General features: G+C 42.4%; 1 protein-coding gene across 2 annotated transcripts in view; it reads right to left on the minus strand.

Annotated features, from left to right (window-relative positions):
• Positions 1 to 21586, minus strand: part of LOC144784686 (ATP-dependent translocase ABCB1-like) — a 1804387-nt gene that overhangs the window by 1354059 nt on the left and 428742 nt on the right. For both annotated transcript variants that reach the window (XM_078663637.1, XM_078663636.1), the window contains exon 8: positions 20975 to 21099. In XM_078663637.1, the coding sequence (XP_078519763.1) occupies positions 20975 to 21099 (125 nt within the window). The remainder of the gene's footprint in view (positions 1 to 20974; positions 21100 to 21586) is intronic.

Genomic DNA, 21586 nt, shown 5'->3' on the forward strand with positions numbered 1-21586 from the left:
GGTCGGGGTCTGGTAACGGAATATCTGTCAGATCTTGTCTTGGCTTTGTCGTAATGTTAACTACTTCCACGCAGTCATGTGTGGCAGAATTCGGAGTAACTGATGGTAACAGTGCAATTGTCAAGTGCTGAGTTTGTGTTCGGTTTAAAAGAACTTCCACGGAATGTGGAACTTGTACTGTCAAGGTATGTCCTAAGACTATGGAATCACTTTGTCTGATAGCTAGTGCTGTGGCTGCAACTGACTTGAGGCACGCAGGCAGAGCCTGGGCTACAGGATCTAATGTGCTCGAAAAATAAGCACAGGGCTTGTATTGTCCTGCTTGATCTTGTGTGAGAACAGATAATGCTGTACCTTCACGTTCAGTGACGAAAAGTGTAAAAGGCTTACTGTAGTTCGGTGTCGCTAGAACTGGAGCTTGGCATAAAGCTTTCTTTAACTCATTGAAACTAAGTGTATGTTCAGATGTCCAAGGGAGAACAGTCGATACGGCTGCCTCCTGTGTCGTTAACTGTATCAGTGGTTTGGCTAGAAATGCATACTGAGGAATCCATTGTCTGCAATAAGAAGTAAGGCCAATAAAAGCACGTACCTCCTTCTGGATCTTGGGCTGAGGAAGACTCGCTATTAACTGGATACGGTCTGGTGTCAACTGCCTACCCCTCTTGGACAGTAAGTGTCCTAAGTAGACCACTTGCTGGACACAGAATTGAAGCTTAGAAGGGGACACCTTGTGCCCCATCTCGGCTAGGAAATACAAGACTGTAAGGGATGCTTGCTCGCAAGCACGTTCAGAACGGGCTGTGATCAGTAGATCATCGACATACTGGAGCAGGGCAGTGTCAGTTGGCATGTGAATGTTGTCTAGTTGTCTCTTGAGTGCTTGACTGTAAATACTAGGACTTTCTGTGAAACCTTGAGGAGCTCGTGTAAACATATAGCTCCTTCCATTTAAACAAAATCCGAAAAGGAACTGGCTGTCTGGATGAATAGGGACACTGAAAAATGCGTTCTTGAGGTCTATGACAGTGAAGAACGTGGCTTCGGAATCAATGGCCGTTAATAGGGAAGAGATGTCTGGGACAACTGGGTACTGAGGAATAATACACTTATTAAGCTCTCGTAGGTCAATCACTAATCGATATACTGGGGGTGCATTTGGATCAGTACGTTTCATGACTGGAATGATCGGAGAATTACATACATTGGAGTCAGTTTCTACAACCACTCCTTGAGCAATAAGCTCGTCAATAATTTTGGATAAGGCTGCTACAGCCTCAGGTGGCAATCTGTACTGTCTGATTCGTGGTAACACTACACCTGGCTTGAGAGTCACACGATGGGGTGTGATTTGCATGTAACCTACATCAGTTGGACCTTGCGCCCATAAGTGCTGTGGAACATTAGACAGTCTTGAATCAAAATCTCGTAATACATAGTGACCCTTAAAGTCACGTAGGAACAATCGTATTCCCTCTGGGGAACAGCATATAACTGCACCTAACTCTTTCAGTGTCTTAATGCCTAGTAGGTTTTCTGGACATGACTTAGTAAGTAACAGATCAGTAGTGCGGGACAATGGACCTACTTTTAGAGTAACTGGCTTTGAAATCTCATTTACGATAGGCTTTCCTGAAAATCCAAGGGAAACATTTCTTGAGCCTGAGAGCGGAGCCCCTGGAACTTCGGCGTGACTAATTGTGGTCCTACTTGCCCCTGTATCAATCAAAAACTTTCTGTCTTTCCCTAATACTTGACTATGAACATAGGGACCTTCTTGATCTACAGGTATCTCGATGAGAGGCAAGCCTACCTCCCTCTCTAGGCTGTTTCATGAATACTGCTGGTACTCTGGATACTCAGACTGTGCATACTGGTACATCTGCTGTGTGACATGCTGTGTTGCAGCAATAGGCTGCGGTGTTGTAACTGTCTGTTGTGCATTCTGTGGCTGAGGAATCTGTGAAACTTGTTCTTGTCTAGGCGGACGTGGTCTTTCTTTAGTCTTACCAGTAGCTATGTTGTGTTTCAGAACTGCACACTCATTTATAAAATGACCTGGCTGTTTACAATAATTGCAGTTCCCTTTAACGGGAGCTGCAGGATGACTGACTTGATTTGGACCCCTCTTCTGACTGTCTTGAGGAACAGATTGTGCAACTAGTACTTTCATTTTCGTGTCTTTCATACGTTTTCTCTCGTGTTCTTGCTCTTCCCTGATTCTATTCTGGTGGTATTGGAGCATCTGCAACATCTGGGACGGGGTATTAGCTTGCCAGGTACTTTCGACTTTCAAAACTCGATTTTTAATTTGTGGACTTGAATTCTCGACTAATTTAGTAACAAAAAGGTGAGGGTATGACTCACTACTTGTCTTGAGGCCACTGTTGATGCTAAAACATTTCTCAAATCTAGAATAAAAATCACTAATATCCTCATCTTGCTTCTGTTTACAGGCTGAGATTGCATCCCAGTCTTCTTTTCTAGTTGTCAATAATCTGGGTAAAACTTGTATTAATAATTCAGGTAATTCTTTACATTTATCCCCGAGACCGGTACCTGGTACTCGTGCCTTATCTTCAGCTTCTAGAACTGCCCAATCGATCTTTTTCTCTCCCACCTCCCATTCTTTTTCCTTGAGCTTTTCATACACCCCTGCGGGCAGCAGAACCTTTAACATTTTAATTATATCTGGATACGTGTATTCTCCCATACGGAGCATGTCTTTTAATTCTCTATGGAACCCTGCTGGATCTTTGTCATGACAGGGAATTAATTTCTTCATCTCGAGGAGTTCCATCTTTGTAATCGGAGTGTAAACAAACACTCGTTCTAGTTCGCCACCCGTTCCTCTAACTGGGTGGACTTCTCGTAACGGATTCTGTCTCTCCATGTAAAATGGTTTACCTTCTGGGGGTGAGACATGAACAAAATGCGGGTTCAAAAACGTTCTATATTTGTGACGCTGTTCTAGAATGACACTAATTAAATCGGTACCTAGACCTTTCCATCTATACTGGAGTAACTCGTTCAGGATATCATGTAACGGGCCTGGATCAGAGTGCTGACCCTCATACAATGTAATGAGGTGCTGGATCATATACATACCCACCAGTCGTTGCTCGGCTGGGGGCAGTTTCAGAAACATCTGTGCCACTATTTCGTCTGGAAAAGTGGTAGAATCAGTAATCCATCGGACTGCTGATCGGGCTAGTTCTTGTTCATGCATGGTACTCAACTCACTGTAACCGATTCGTGATTTCAGAATGTGATCGGTAGCTTGGAATACTTGTTCTAGAGAACCTTGTTCTGGTGCTGGATGATGGAAAGTAGACTTGTGTTCTAGGCGTAAATGGCGATCTGGAAATCTAGGTTTTCCTACATACGCTATTCTGGCGGAATTCTCGTCTTCTATCTCTTCAGTATCAGAGTTACTTTCTTTCTCGCTTACTTGTGCTGCTTTACGCTGTTCGTGTAATTTTATTATTTCTTTACGGATTTTCTTGTACATACTCTCCATAGCACCGACGGTCTTGTGCTTACCCTCGGCTATATTATCACTCCACCTTGTCAGGATTTTCATTTCGGCCGGATCTTTAGACGGGTAATCTTGTTCTCTTATTAGACAGTTAATCAGAAACTTTAATATCATGAGCTGGATCTCGGCTTTCCTTTGAGACATGGCCTCGCTAATGCTTTCTGGATCATCCCCTGTACGGATGAAACGATATATTCTGTCTAGATCTTCTTTCATATTCGGTAGGGTGACTAGATACTCGGCCACCTTTCTTACGCGGAATGAATATAAAACCATATTATCCTCGCCTGGGACTGGATCATAGCCGCATTCGGCAAGGGATTTTCTTATTTCTGCTACAGTCTGATGTCTGGGCGTACGCTGTGACGCTTGTGCATGTAATTCGGCTGTCGTTAAACGCTTGTGTGGCGGCGGGGTTTGAGGAGTACCTCCCCCTGCGGCCCCTAAACTAGAGTCGTCTACTGAGGCTCTTCGTCCTGGCAGAGTGGGAAATGGAAATGTAGGCTGGACTTGTATGGTGGGCTGGACCGGGGGTACCGTAACAGGTACTCCGGTGTCTGGAGGAGCGGGAAGTGCCTGATTTACAGGGACTGGCGGAGCGCGAACAGGATTTGTATATTCTGGGACTGTGTCATCCAAATAGGACGAAATAAAAATATCAGCTGCGGTCTGTTTGTGACGTAGCTTGGTCGGAACTAATGGTGGCGGGAAATTACTGGATGCCTCTGGGGTCGCTTTTGGCAAGCCCTCGGCAAGGAGAGGATACATACCCCTAATAAGGGCATGCCTCTGTCTGTCTGACTGTTCGGCTTTGACTTGTTCACCTATCTCGATTAGTTCTTTTTCTTGTGCTCGTTCTAAGGATTCTCTACTTAATTCTGACTTTCTGATTTCCTTTTCAGTTCTTTTATGAGCTTCTTTGCGCCATAACTCGATGGCATCTTTCTGTGACTGTCTGGCTTTCTCTTTCCATAATGCCTCTTCTACTCGCATGATGCACTCGGCATCCCATGTACCCGATACGGGCCATCTATACTTTTCTTCTAACTGTTTGGTATACTCTACCCATAAATCTAGATACAGTATGGCGCTTATGCCATGCTTCTGATACATAAAATGACCTGGACTGTCCCTAGGCGGAACTGGAACTGCTGCTTCCAGCAGACCCTTTCTGGTTTTTAACTGACGTAATTTAGAAAAGAGCGGCATGACTGAACTATAATCTAGACACAATACAATACACAATAAACACGATACTTATTCCCCATTCATACCACGACATTAAAATACATGAAGAACATTTAAAAATAACAGTTCGAACAGAATACTACCTGGAATACGGAACACAGAATACATGAATTTTCTCGAGAACAGAACTGACTAGAACAGGAACTAGATGCACTGCTGAAACAGTACGAAACTTACCGGTCTCATAAAGAGACACGTCAGGACCCGCATCCACCGAAGTGGACACTTCGTTTGTGGGTCTGTGTACCACCAACCCACGGACCAGAGTCAATTAGATTGACCCTGTCTAGATACTACCCCAGTAATGGTACTCACCGGGCAGCAAGAACGGAAGGCCTCGGACTGGACTGGACTGCTACGGACGACGAACTTCGGACTTCAGTTACGGGTGGGCCTCCGGATACCTCGGACCTTGGACTCTCGGCTTGGGCTCTGGTCGGGACTCGCCGCGTTCCTCCACCGTCTCGTTTGGATGCTGGACCGCCTCCTCCGTCTCCTCCGTGGGCCTGAGGGATACTTGAAGCAGAAATATCTGCCGGTGCGCAGAAGAGTTCCGTCACGACTGCAGAGGGTCAGGGGGTCGGCGTGGCTTCACCGACGCGTGGGGAAAGGGCAAGTCCCTATTCGGGCGCCATTATGTGGTAAATAAATAAATAATACCCTATTTTTGAATGTATAAATGAATAACAGACAGCTCAATAAATAAGAGTCAAGATTCGAGGTAGTAGGAGTTTCGCAGGTTTATTACAGCATAAAGGACAGGAACAGGACAACCTGCATAGGAATAGGATGGCAGGGCCCAGCAGCGCTGGGGCTGGATCTGGGATGAGCGCGCTAGCATTTAATAACAATACACAAGCATATATAGTAAAACAGTTGCATTACAGTACATATGATAGGCGGAGCAGTAGGTGGAGCAAAGGCGTGACGCGTAGCAGTCGCGAAAGATAAGGGTGAAAGTGGGTGTAACAGGGCGTATACATAGACATGTGATGCAAACGTAACAGAATATGTCATGAATGGGGCGGAAACCATGGAGGGGGCTACCTAAGGAGCCGGGACCTCTAACCTGATGGTGCGCGAAAACTAGCAATGACGTGTTACTAGGAGAAGCTGGGGGCTATGAACTCTGTGCTAGGAGCAGAGACTGAAGTCTGGAGAGTCAGGGCGACATGTACCTAAACAGTATCTAGTATCTGATGTTTAGAGAACATGTTGATATAAACTAGAAGTCAGGAGGGGAAAGGCTAACTTGATTCTAAGACTGGACCATGCATTATTCTACATGTAGTGCGTGATGAAGAATATTAAATGACCATTAAATGCAGTATTTCTCTAACGTGGAGACGTGAAGGCTAGACAATGACGGAAACTATTGATGCAGTTCAGTAGCTTAGGAATGCAGAGAAGGAGGACTGAACTGATAACTGGAATCATAACATTTTCTTGGCAGACTCAGAGGCAGAGCCAGGCTGAACCGGGCACTGCGAGGCAGGAAGTAAGTGAAGGGTCGAGGATACAGGTGGGGGCTGTATCGCTCCTCAGCGAGGTTTCAGGAGACAGGAGCTGAATCTGGTGTCCAGGCCCTTTTGAGGCCTAGAAACGAGGACTTTACAATGGAATAACGTGCACACTGGGAAACGTGGCAACGTAGCTTTACATAGACCTGATATTCGTAGTATTCACGAGGACTGGAAACTGGCATATTAGAGATGGACACAACTATAATTGCGTCTTGAATCGAACATAGGGAATACATATGCATATCAATCATGCACACATAACATATGATGGATGACACGTAGGGACACAGAACATGGCAAAATTTACTTTTCCACATTCCCTCCTTGTCACTACGTTTCCATCAGGAAACATCAATATTCATGATACCATCTATCATTTCATACAGTATCATTTGCTCGTCTCGAATTATCCTGGAACGGGATTTAGAACGGGGCTTGGGACTAGGAATACAAGATGTAGCACAAATGCCGCAAATCGCAGGGCCACATTGTATACAGAGGCAGCAGCTGAATATGATCGCTACTGCAATACCTAGGAAGGACAATATTTTCCATCCCCATGCGGAAATTATATTCCAGAACCAACCGGACCATGTCCAGGTGCCTGGATCTTGGTGTAACAGATGGGCAATTTTATGGAGTCTGGTTATAGCTGAATAAACAGACGGTGCGTTATTTGGAATGAAAATGCAGCAACTAGATCCGATGACTCTACAGGCCCCGCCCCTATCGGCCAGTATGACGTCAAGGACGAGACGATTCTGTAAAACGACAAATCTCATAGCAGATTGCTCTTCAGTTAAGTTACCTAGAGCAGAGGCAGTCTCATTTACTACAGCTTCGAGGGTTCTGGTTAACCTACGGATTAGCTTACTATTCTGGATAGGTCCTATAAAGAAGAAGAAACCTCTATTGAAATCTGTATACTGTTCTAGAGCAGTTTCAGTATAATCGACAATTGGGGACTCCCTTCTATGTCTAATGTGTACTAGATGTGTATTTCTATGATAATCAGGTGGGGCTAGGAAAACTGGTGGCAGTAGGAAGGCAATGTAACAGGTTCCCTCCCAATCGAGGGGCAGACGAACATATGCAGTTTGACCACAAATAAAATAAGAATGACGTGAAGCTTTAAAAATAGATTTCCCACTGTCACTATACTTGACAATAGTAGTACAATCACTGTGTCCTACATGTACGGAACCATTATTTCGGACACATAATTCGCCTTTGACTGGTAATACTGAAATAGCAGGTAAGTCTGGAGTAGTATCAGACTGAACATTCAGGACCATGAAATTCGAAGAATAGTTACCTAAATTATACACTTCATTTTCTAGATCTAAACCTGTTCTGTGGGGGAGACCTTGCTTGTCTGGGAAACATGTACTGTTAAGAAAAGACATATCTGTTGAGGATGACGTTAACGTGAACCATGCTCCACACGAACCATTATGTGAGAATGGATAAGGAAAAAGTGGCAGAACTCCCTTCGGTGTCTGGAAAGGGGGGAGTCGACCACACACCCAACAATTAGTGGCATTGCTGGTCTGGTGTGAGTAATGTAACATGCGGATAAAGGAATTATTTCGCATAGCGAGGCGGTAAGAGAGTTCATGAGGAGGTAGGTCACTAAACATGTGCTCTACAGTAGCATTAGAAGACATATTTACATGAGGAACTGGAAGATACAGGTAGAATGCATAACTGGTGCAGGAAATAATAATGCTGAGAAATAATATGAAACTTAGAAAAACGATACATCGGATTGAGTTTTGACTGACTCTCTCACTATGGGGGTCTATTTTATACATGTCAGAAACAGTCTAACCGTTTCACCTAGGGGAGGACTTAGACAATCAAACTGACTGACTTATTTTACTAGACCTTAACTTGAGTTTATACTCCTGTTGCGGAGTTTTCTCTAACAGGGGGGGTGTAGTAACATTGTCATTTGCGGGACAGTCCTTGAGAACAATGCTTTGGCAATCCTTCAAATCCTGGGAAATGTTCTTTAAGACGGGTTTCAGTCCATTGAATTGTTTTACATGAGAAAGGTGCACCCAGCCTTTGCGACCTTCCAACTTCACGGCTGTACGGGTGGTGAGGAGGACCTGTCGGGGCTCCTTCCAGCGTGGCTCCAGCGGACTTGATCTGTCAAAATTCCTCACCAACACCATGGATCCTGGAACGATTTCATGCGGTGCCACCTCGGTATTGTCTGGAAATGCGGCGGCAACCTGTGAACGACATGAGTTGAGGGCAGACATCAAGGAAGCTAGGTAATCTGTCAGCATATTACTTGAAACATCGGTAATACTTCGGGGTCTAGGAGTACCCCACATATTTGGGGGGCGGCCGAAAACGACCTCATACGGGGACAGACCTGATCTGGAATGTGCGACCATGCGCATATAAAATAAAGCGACTGGTAGAGCTACTAGCCAGTCCACACCTTTTTCTTTGCATACTTTTGCAATTCGGATTTTCAGAGTCTGATTATGTCTCTCTACGAGACCGGCTGCTTCAGGATGGCGTACACAATGAAACTTCCACTGGTACCCTAACAAAAGGGAAACATGCTTCATCAACTCAGATGAGAATGGCTGGCCGTTGTCAGAATATTCGACTCTAGGGAGTCCATAACGGGGGAAGAACTCACGAACCAACTGCTTGGCAGTGGTCGCGGCTGTGTAATCTGGGACTGGATATGCTTCTGTCCACCTGGACAAAGCGCATACAACTACAAGGACATACTTGAAACCTCGACATCGCTCCATCTGAATATAATCCATCTGGAGGACTTCAAAAGGGTGGTCAGGAGGCTGGAATCCACCTTGTTCCACCGGGACACTTTTACCTGGATTAAACTGACAACATATCATACAGGTACGGACTTTCTGCTTGGCTGCAGCTCGTAAATGTTTGTTGAACCAAATATTCTGGATACTGTCTAACATAGCTTTTTCTCCTAAATGTGCTGGACTATGTGCGGTATTGATAATGACTTGAACCATAGAGTCGGGGAGAAACCATGTGGCTCTACCCTTCGTTAACCATCCTTGATCTGTCTGGACCCCTCCTTGTTCGGACCATTTCTTGATTTCATCGGGAGTAGCGTGTAACTGGATATCTATGACATCTTGAGTAGGGTCCTTAACTGTCATACATGTAGTCGGATCTGGAGTATGTGTTATGTTAACTGGAATGTCTGGAGTCTGTGCTGTAAGCTTGGCTGTGCGATCTGCTAGATCATTACCTTGGGAAATAATGTCAGTAACTTTCGTATGTGCTTTGCATTTCATGATAGCGATAGATGTCGGTAAATGTATGGCATCTAACAGAGCTTGAATAAGGAGACCATGCTGAATCTTGGTTCCATGAGAAGTCATGAAACCTCTCTCCTGCCAGAGCACTCCGAAGTCGTGTACAACTCCAAATGCGTAGCGTGAATCTGTGTAAACATTAACTTTCAAGTTCTTGGCGTGTATGCAGGCTTGTGTCAGAGCAACTAGCTCTGCTGCTTGAGCGGACAGGGTGTCAATACGGTGTGTTTCAATAACTTCGGTGTCAGTAGTCACTGCATACGCGGCGACTAGTTCTCCTGTACTTGTTCTCATGCATGAACCATCCACATAAAGTGTCAGGTCGGGGTCTGGTAACGGAATATCTGTCAGATCTTGTCTTGGCTTTGTCGTAATGTTAACTACTTCCACGCAGTCATGTGTGGCAGAATTCGGAGTAACTGATGGTAACAGTGCAATTGTCAAGTGCTGAGTTTGTGTTCGGTTTAAAAGAACTTCCACGGAATGTGGAACTTGTACTGTCAAGGTATGTCCTAAGACTATGGAATCACTTTGTCTGATAGCTAGTGCTGTGGCTGCAACTGACTTGAGGCACGCAGGCAGAGCCTGGGCTACAGGATCTAATGTGCTCGAAAAATAAGCACAGGGCTTGTATTGTCCTGCTTGATCTTGTGTGAGAACAGATAATGCTGTACCTTCACGTTCAGTGACGAAAAGTGTAAAAGGCTTACTGTAGTTCGGTGTCGCTAGAACTGGAGCTTGGCATAAAGCTTTCTTTAACTCATTGAAACTAAGTGTATGTTCAGATGTCCAAGGGAGAACAGTCGATACGGCTGCCTCCTGTGTCGTTAACTGTATCAGTGGTTTGGCTAGAAATGCATACTGAGGAATCCATTGTCTGCAATAAGAAGTAAGGCCAATAAAAGCACGTACCTCCTTCTGGATCTTGGGCTGAGGAAGACTCGCTATTAACTGGATACGGTCTGGTGTCAACTGCCTACCCCTCTTGGACAGTAAGTGTCCTAAGTAGACCACTTGCTGGACACAGAATTGAAGCTTAGAAGGGGACACCTTGTGCCCCATCTCGGCTAGGAAATACAAGACTGTAAGGGATGCTTGCTCGCAAGCACGTTCAGAACGGGCTGTGATCAGTAGATCATCGACATACTGGAGCAGGGCAGTGTCAGTTGGCATGTGAATGTTGTCTAGTTGTCTCTTGAGTGCTTGACTGTAAATACTAGGACTTTCTGTGAAACCTTGAGGAGCTCGTGTAAACATATAGCTCCTTCCATTTAAACAAAATCCGAAAAGGAACTGGCTGTCTGGATGAATAGGGACACTGAAAAATGCGTTCTTGAGGTCTATGACAGTGAAGAACGTGGCTTCGGAATCAATGGCCGTTAATAGGGAAGAGATGTCTGGGACAACTGGGTACTGAGGAATAATACACTTATTAAGCTCTCGTAGGTCAATCACTAATCGATATACTGGGGGTGCATTTGGATCAGTACGTTTCATGACTGGAATGATCGGAGAATTACATACATTGGAGTCAGTTTCTACAACCACTCCTTGAGCAATAAGCTCGTCAATAATTTTGGATAAGGCTGCTACAGCCTCAGGTGGCAATCTGTACTGTCTGATTCGTGGTAACACTACACCTGGCTTGAGAGTCACACGATGGGGTGTGATTTGCATGTAACCTACATCAGTTGGACCTTGCGCCCATAAGTGCTGTGGAACATTAGACAGTCTTGAATCAAAATCTCGTAATACATAGTGACCCTTAAAGTCACGTAGGAACAATCGTATTCCCTCTGGGGAACAGCATATAACTGCACCTAACTCTTTCAGTGTCTTAATGCCTAGTAGGTTTTCTGGACATGACTTAGTAAGTAACAGATCAGTAGTGCGGGACAATGGACCTACTTCTAGAGTAACTGGCTTTGAAATCTCATTTACGATAGGCTTTCCTGAAAATCCAAGGGAAACATTTCTTGAGCCTGAGAGCGGAGCCCCTGGAACTTCGGCGTGACTAATTGTGGTCCTACTTGCCCCTGTATCAATCAAAAACTTTCTGTCTTTCCCTAATACTTGACTATGAACATAGGGACCTTCTTGATCTACAGGTATCTCGATGAGAGGCAAGCCTACCTCCCTCTCTAGGCTGTTTCATGAATACTGCTGGTACTCTGGATACTCAGACTGTGCATACTGGTACATCTGCTGTGTGACATGCTGTGTTGCAGCAATAGGCTGCGGTGTTGTAACTGTCTGTTGTGCATTCTGTGGCTGAGGAATCTGTGAAACTTGTTCTTGTCTAGGCGGACGTGGTCTTTCTTTAGTCTTACCAGTAGCTATGTTGTGTTTCAGAACTGCACACTCATTTATAAAATGACCTGGCTGTTTACAATAATTGCAGTTCCCTTTAACGGGAGCTGCAGGATGACTGACTTGATTTGGACCCCTTTCTGACTGTCTTGAGGAACAGATTGTGCAACTAGTACTTTCATTTTCGTGTCTTTCATACGTTTTCTCTCGTGTTCTTGCTCTTCCCTGATTCTATTCTGGTGGTATTGGAGCATCTGCAACATCTGGGACGGGGTATTAGCTTGCCAGGTACTTTCGACTTTCAAAACTCGATTTTTAATTTCTCGACTAATTTAGTAACAAAAAGGTGAGGGTATGACTCACTACTTGTCTTGAGGCCACTGTTGATGCTAAAACATTTCTCAAATCTAGAATAAAAATCACTAATATCCTCATCTTGCTTCTGTTTACAGGCTGAGATTGCATCCCAGTCTTCTTTTCTAGTTGTCAATAATCTGGGTAAAACTTGTATTAATAATTCAGGTAATTCTTTACATTTATCCCCGAGACCGGTACCTGGTACTCGTGCCTTATCTTCAGCTTCTAGAACTGCCCAATCGATCTTTTTCTCTCCCACCTCCCATTCTTTTTCCTTGAGCTTTTCATACACCCCTGCGGGCAGCAGAACCTTTAACATTTTAATTATATCTGGATACGTGTATTCTCCCATACGGAGCATGTCTTTTAATTCTCTATGGAACCCTGCTGGATCTTTGTCATGACAGGGAATTAATTTCTTCATCTCGAGGAGTTCCATCTTTGTAATCGGAGTGTAAACAAACACTCGTTCTAGTTCGCCACCCGTTTCTCTAACTGGGTGGACTTCTCGTAACGGATTCTGTCTCTCCATGTAAAATGGTTTACCTTCTGGGGGTGAGACATGAACAAAATGCGGGTTCAAAAACGTTCTATATTTGTGACGCTGTTCTAGAATGACACTAATTAAATCGGTACCTAGACCTTTCCATCTATACTGGAGTAACTCGTTCAGGATATCATGTAACGGGCCTGGATCAGAGTGCTGACCCTCATACAATGTAATGAGGTGCTGGATCATATACATACCCACCAGTCGTTGCTCGGCTGGGGGCAGTTTCAGAAACATCTGTGCCACTATTTCGTCTGGAAAAGTGGTAGAATCAGTAATCCATCGGACTGCTGATCGGGCTAGTTCTTGTTCATGCATGGTACTCAACTCACTGTAACCGATTCGTGATTTCAGAATGTGATCGGTAACTTGGAATACTTGTTCTAGAGAACCTTGTTCTGGTGCTGGATGATGGAAAGTAGACTTGTGTTCTAGGCGTAAATGGCGATCTGGAAATCTAGGTTTTCCTACATACGCTATTCTGGCGGAATTCTCGTCTTCTATCTCTTCAGTATCAGAGTTACTTTCTTTCTCGCTTACTTGTGCTGCTTTACGCTGTTCGTGTAATTTTATTATTTCTTTACGGATTTTCTTGTACATACTCTCCATAGCACCGACGGTCTTGTGCTTACCCTCGGCTATATTATCACTCCACCTTGTCAGGATTTTCATTTCGGCCGGATCTTTAGACGGGTAATCTTGTTCTCTTATTAGACAGTTAATCAGAAACTTTAATATCATGAGCTGGATCTCGGCTTTCCTTTGAGACATGGCCTCGCTAATGCTTTCTGGATCATCCCCTGTACGGATGAAACGATATATTCTGTCTAGATCTTCTTTCATATTCGGTAGGGTGACTAGATACTCGGCCACCTTTCTTACGCGGAATGAATATAAAACCATATTATCCTCGCCTGGGACTGGATCATAGCCGCATTCGGCAAGGGATTTTCTTATTTCTGCTACAGTCTGATGTCTGGGCGTACGCTGTGACGCTTGTGCATGTAATTCGGCTGTCGTTAAACGCTTGTGTGGCGGCGGGGTTTGAGGAGTACCTCCCCCTGCGGCCCCTAAACTAGAGTCGTCTACTGAGGCTCTTCGTCCTGGCAGAGTGGGAAATGGAAATGTAGGCTGGACTTGTATGGTGGGCTGGACCGGGGGTACCGTAACAGGTACTCCGGTGTCTGGAGGAGCGGGAAGTGCCTGATTTACAGAGACTGGCGGAGCGCGAACAGGATTTGTATATTCTGGGACTGTGTCGTCCAAATAGGACGAAATAAAAATATCAGCTGCGGTCTGTTTGTGACGTAGCTTGGTCGGAACTAATGGTGGCGGGAAATTACTGGATGCCTCTGGGGTCGCTTTTGGCAAGCCCTCGGCAAGGAGAGGATACATACCCCTAATAAGGGCATGCCTCTGTCTGTCTGACTGTTCGGCTTTGACTTGTTCACCTATCTCGATTAGTTCTTTTTCTTGTGCTCGTTCTAAGGATTCTCTACTTAATTCTGACTTTCTGATTTCCTTTTCAGTTCTTTTATGAGCTTCTTTGCGCCATAACTCGATGGCATCTTTCTGTGACTGTCTGGCTTTCTCTTTCCATAATGCCTCTTCTACTCGCATGATGCACTCGGCATCCCATGTACCCGATACGGGCCATCTATACTTTTCTTCTAACTGTTTGGTATACTCTACCCATAAATCTAGATACAGTATGGCGCTTATGCCATGCTTCTGATACATAAAATGACCTGGACTGTCCCTAGGCGGAACTGGAACTGCTGCTTCCAGCAGACCCTTTCTGGTTTTTAACTGACGTAATTTCGAAAAGAGCGGCATGACTGAACTATAATCTAGACACAATACAATACACAATAAACACGATACTTATTCCCCATTCATACCACGACATTAAAATACATGAAGAACATTTAAAAATAACAGTTCGAACAGAATACTACCTGGAATACGGAACACAGAATACATGAATTTTCTCGAGAACAGAACTGACTAGAACAGGAACTAGATGCACTGCTGAAACAGTACGAAACTTACCGGTCTCATAAAGAGACACGTCAGGACCCGCATCCACCGAAGTGGACACTTCGTTTGTGGGTCTGTGTACCACCAACCCACGGACCAGAGTCAATTAGATTGACCCTGTCTAGATACTACCCCAGTAATGGTACTCACCGGGCAGCAAGAACGGAAGGCCTCGGACTGGACTGGACTGCTACGGACGACGAACTTCGGACTTCAGTTACGGGTGGGCCTCCGGATACCTCGGACCTTGGACTCTCGGCTTGGGCTCTGGTCGGGACTCGCCGCGTTCCTCCACCGTCTCGTTTGGATGCTGGACCGCCTCCTCCGTCTCCTCCGTGGGCCTGAGGGATACTTGAAGCAGAAATATCTGCCGGTGCGCAGAAGAGTTCCGTCACGACTGCAGAGGGTCAGGGGGTCGGCGTGGCTTCACCGACGCGTGGGGAAAGGGCAAGTCCCTATTCGGGCGCCATTATGTGGTAAATAAATAAATAATACCCTATTTTTTAATGTATAAATGAATAACAGATAGCTCAATAAATAAGAGTCAAGATTCGAGGTAGTAGGAGTTTCGCAGGTTTATTACAGCATAAAGGACAGGAACAGGACAACCTGCATAGGAATAGGATGGCAGGGCCCAGCAGCGCTGGGGCTGGATCTGGGATGAGCGCGCTAGCATTTAATAACAATACACAAGCATATATAGTAAAACAGTTGCATTACAGTACATATGATAGGCGGAGCAGTAGGTGGAGCAAAGGCGTGACGCGTAGCAGTCGCGAAAGATAAGGGTGAAAGTGGGTGTAACAGGGCGTATACATAGACATGTGATGCAAACGTAACAGAATATGTCATGAATGGGGCGGAAACCATGGAGGGGGCTACCTAAGGAGCCGGGACCTCTAACCTGATGGTGCGCGAAAACTAGCAATGACGTGTTACTAGGAGAAGCTGGGGGCTATGAACTCTGTGCTAGGAGCAGAGACTGAAGTCTGGAGAGTCAGGGCGACATGTACCTAAACAGTATCTAGTATCTGATGTTTAGAGAACATGTTGATATAAACTAGAAGTCAGGAGGGGAAAGGCTAACTTGATTCTAAGACTGGACCATGCATTATTCTACATGTAGTGCGTGATGAAGAATATTAAATGACCATTAAATGCAGTATTTCTCTAACGTGGAGACGTGAAGGCTAGACAATGACGGAAACTATTGATGCAGTTCAGTAGCTTAGGAATGCAGAGAAGGAGGACTGAACTGATAACTGGAATCATAACATTTTCTTGGCAGACTCAGAGGCAGAGCCAGGCTGAACCGGGCACTGCGAGGCAGGAAGTAAGTGAAGGGTCGAGGATACAGGTGGGGGCTGTATCGCTCCTCAGCGAGGTTTCAGGAGACAGGAGCTGAATCTGGTGTCCAGGCCCTTTTGAGGCCTAGAAACGAGGACTTTACAATGGAATAACGTGCACACTGGGAAACGTGGCAACGTAGCTTTACATAGACCTGATATTCGTAGTATTCACGAGGACTGGAAACTGGCATATTAGAGATGGACACAACTATAATTGCGTCTTGAATCGAACATAGGGAATACATATGCATATCAATCATGCACACATAACATATGATGGATGACACGTAGGGACACAGAACATGGCAAAATTTACTTTTCCACATTCCCATAGACCACAGTTTCATCGAGGTTAACGCAGGTTGCCCTGAAATGCTCCTAACATCTTTTTGATAGTAGGAGCATGTATGCTCGTTCGATCTACTCAACTGGATGGCATACCTTTTTACAATGGAAGGGACGGACAGCATTCTGGAGTACATGGCATTCCGCTTTTCCCGCAAACAATTTTGACTTTGAAGACTAACGATGAATCAATAGCTTTTATGGACGTCCAATTGTCAAATTCTTTTTGAACATTAGAACCTTGCAATACAATTTTTTGGGGGGACCTTCATAATTATACCAATTGGATCTTGACTAAGATGCTTTGACTCTGCTTACCTGTGATTTTTGTTTTCGTATAGGGCTAATGCCCTGGCCAAGAGGAGGGTGTCCTGTGGCCCATAGGGACATTGTATTTTTCACTAAGTTAGCATGACCAAGTTGTAGCTTCTTGTCTGCTGTTCAGCGCGTGTTATTATGTGTCTTTATTGGTCAATACTTTCAATGACTGATTTCACATGACAACTCGTTGCTGGGTTCATTCTCTGCATGTTCCTGTGATTTTGACTGAACATTATGTGCAAGGTCAACCAACAATGTCCCTTGTTGCCGCTGCACTGCACTACACCTGAATCTTTGTATGCTTTGTATATGCGTCATTGATGGTCTCTTGCTTGTCTTCCACTTCTTATTGCGAATAAAGGTTTAAAAAAAAAAAAAAATACAATCACGTAGGACAATAATCTCACTATTCACAACACACAGAAAGAAGTTGAAGAAGTTTAAGAGTTGAGACAAAAAGACTGGAGTGAGCAACTATATATATACAAGGATTGGGATGGAGGGTGGTTGGTTATGTTAAAAAGTTACTTTTGTTGTTAATAATGAAAATTAAAATGGTTTGATGATAAACATGCAATTATATGCCAATAGCATAATACATCACTTGTCGAACGACATGAGATTGAAAATAACCTGCTTTTTTGACGTATGCAGTATGGTGTGAATATATACCTAATGGCAAATAAAAATACATTTAAAAAATGTCCCTTGTCATTTTGTTGCGACCAGACCGTAGCCCTTATGCAAAACATACTGATACAGCTGTTGTTTGAGCAGCATACTTGGGTTTTTAGTGGGGTACACGAATAGGTGACACACACTTGAAGAGGGACCGTTCCAGGGAGAAAAACAAGACAGCACTTACAATGTAGATCCACCATCTATAGGCTAAGGTATGGGGTCTGCTGACAAAGCTCAGATCTTCTATTATATAATAATACTTCATCTTACCAAGGGGAGGGAGGTTAGGCTCTTTCCCCATTGTCTTTTTATGATGATATCTCAATTCATGATTTCTGGACTAGCTGCTATGCTGACTGTATTTGTACTATGCATTTTTCTGCTTGTTGTGGCACGTGTACTGCGGATCACTGAAATAATATCGAGGGACAGAATATCGACCAACAAAAATATCGTTGACAAAATATCGAGAGACAAAATATCGAGTTTCTATCTACAAACAGGTAAGTACAAAAATATCGAGTAAAAAATATCGTTTACAAAAATATAGTTGTAAAAAATATCGACTTTAATAAAAACAATGTTTAATTACATTAATATAAAAAATTAATTACTAAAATATACTTAACAATACTTAAAATAACTTTTAATAATTAAATAATTAATGAAAGTAAAAAAATAATATTTTTTTAATCATATTTCTTAAAACATGTATATATATAGTAACAAAAATTAATTAAATAATAGCCAATATTATTAACGTACAAATACAAAAGAGTAAAAATTACTATTCCCACTCCAGTGGGTGCAACAGTAGGGAAAGCGTTGGATAGCGTAGGGGTTAAAATTACTATTCCCACTCCAAAGAGTGCAACAGTGGATATATGACGTTACAACACAACTTTTACAACGCACTACCATTACAACGTAAGTATTGGTAAGTATATAATAATTTTTATAATTTAAATTATTTAAAATTAATTTAATATAATTTAATTTCATTTCATTTCATTAAATTAAATTAATGTACATTTAATTTTACTTTATTTTTACACTGTACCCCTGTACCCCAAAAACCCCAAACTGACCCTGAACCCTAAAAAAAAACCTTTACCCAAAACCCCAAAACTGACCCTGAACCCTAAAATTACCCCTTTACCCAAAAACTAAAAACTGACCCTGAACCCTAAAAATACCCCTTTACCCAAAAACCCAAAACTGACCCTGAACCCTAAAAATACCCCTTAACCCAAAAACTAAAAACTGACCCTGAACCCTAAAAATACCCCTTTACCCAAAAACTAAAAACTGACCCTGAACCCTAAAAATACCCCTTTACCCAAAAACTAAAAACTGACCCTGAACCCTAAAAATACCCCTTTACCCAAAAACTAAAAACTGACCCTGAACCCAAAAAATATCCCTTTACCCAAAAACTAAAAACTGACACTGAACCCAAAAAATACCCCTTTACCCAAAAACCAAAAACTGACCCTGAACCCTAAAAATACCCCTTTAATTTAACATAATTAGCAATTAATCAATTAAATTAAATTAATTACCAATTACATTTTAAATAATTAACAAATATTATTTAATTACCAATTAATTAAATATTACTACCAATTAATACATTTACATATTTAATTAATTATAATTAAATTACTTCCCACCCTATTCCACTATAAACCCACAACCCGCTACAGGAAATAAATTATTTTAATTTACATAATTAGCAATTAATCAATTAAATTAAATTAATTACCAATTACATTTTAAATAATTAACAAATATTATTTAATTACCAATTAATTATTTATTACTACCAATTAATAAATTTACATATTTAATTAATTATAATTAAATTACTTCCCACCCTATTCCCCTATAAACCCACAACCCGCTACAGAATAAAATTACACAATAATTTAAAAAAAATGATTAATTAAAAATAATTATAACATAAAATGACACTTTTCACACATATTATAACATAAAAACACTATAAATAATTAAATATTATTTAAAAAACGATATGTTTTACTATCTAGATTATATACTTGGATATTTTCACTTTCTATATTATTTACAGTCGATATTACTTCACTTACCTTAAAAACGATATTTTGACTGTCGATATTCTGTCCTGTCGATATTTTGTCCAAACGATATTTAAAACTCGATATTCTGTCCAAACGATATTTTGGAGTCAATATTATGTCTGTGCACCGTGTACTGCATCTTAGGGCACGTTAGATAAAATACACATTTTAAACTGTTTTGTGTCTCTGTCAGATCTTATTGTGGACATGTACAAGAGAGTGTTATCACAATTCCTGAGAGATCTGGGAGTGTTGTGTTCTGGGGTGTCAAATCATTTGTTTCTCTGTGAGTGAGTAGGAGAGCAAGTGAGGCACTATAGCTAGTCGGTCCTGAATTTGTGGGTACTAAGATGGTAGGAAGACTCAGTCCTTATACACCAAGATCCCATATTCCTGCGCATAGTTCTGTATTTGGGCAGAATCCCTGCAACAGATGAACAGGTTAGTTGCCTTTGGTGATGCTCTTTCTAGTGGATAGCCTAACCGCATATTTCTCACCGACTCACCCTCCTTCCAATTCTATGAAAGGAACTCTTTTCTTCACATAAAATGTTCACAAATTAGAGATCTGCACATTGTCTACTCTGATGTTATGGTATGTTAATTTGTATGGTGTACTAATCACCCGAGAGGGTATTCAGCTGCTTGGGCGAGGTGTGTAGGTGTGGGGTCTCAAGGTGCTTTTATGGAAAGCCAGATCTTTGTTCATGAACTGATCAAGTATTGGCTTTGTGTTCACCAGTGTGGGTGGGGATCAGAAGGACACTGACACCAGTGAGCAGGAGAGGCAATCATATGTGGCTCCTGTATAATTTCTGGGGCAGGACAGAGTTGATGTGAAGCCACAACGTCATCTACGGGCGCAAGAGGAAAGCCATCAGGGTTTTTTTTACAAGGTGGAGAATATGCTGTTAGAGAATCCATCAGAAACAGTGCTTCTGAAGGTAAATAACTTGTTCTTCTGCTCTTTTTTAAATAAAATCTTTTTAATTGCTTTACCTTAATGCTACTAGTTCGGTACACAGTATGTTAGGTTCTCTGTATTTTTTCCCTTTCAAATTGTGGCTTTAACTGTTTGTAAAGTTTGATTATTATTATTTATATATTTCACTGTTATAATGCTGTTTTATTAAAACAATATTGTCAGAATTTTTGTGTTATACCATGCACTGCACCTCCCCACAGGCAACTGAAGCAACCGTGTTATACCCTACAGAAGTTAATATAAGTAATTACAGCCGAAAATCTCACAAATACTGTAATTAGAGATTAATCAAACATTACCTTGAAACTGCTTTTTTCTGGCCATTAAAGGCAACAACTGTCCTTATTGCTGAGAGAATTTCTTCTGCTATTGCACCTGCTTTTGAATACGCAGATAATTCTTTAGCAGCCAATGATGATAGTATCTGTTAAAAAGTCAATATGTGGAACTTTGTTATATTAAATGTTTATACTATTGCATTGGTTGTAAGTGTTTTTTCTAGCTCCATTATTCTCTTCTAATATCAGTTATGGTCTGAAGGAGACACTTTTAATTCAGACAGATTTTCAATCAAGAAACGTCAATTGAGATAAAGAAAAATACTTGAATTATACAATGTAGAACACATAAAATACAGCAATGGATCAATGAAATTGAAGTGACCTAAAGGTCTGTAGAGGAAATATGTAAAGACATCATCTGGCCTGTGATCCAGTTGCAAAGAGAGTAGCAAATAGAAGGAAGCAGGCAGAAGCTATTAGCGGAGGAGAGAGCAAAGAACCACCACCCATCCCTATGGAAGAAACAATTGAGTACATGTTGCAGCCAGAATCCATCTCAGGAGTGTCTGATTCACACTATTGTAACTGGATCAAATGTTCCAGGCTAGTTGTTCATAATTTACTTAAAAA

The sequence above is a fragment of the Lissotriton helveticus genome, chromosome 10 (assembly GCF_964261635.1).
Source record: "Lissotriton helveticus chromosome 10, aLisHel1.1, whole genome shotgun sequence".
Taxonomy (NCBI): Eukaryota; Metazoa; Chordata; class Amphibia; order Caudata; family Salamandridae; genus Lissotriton; species Lissotriton helveticus.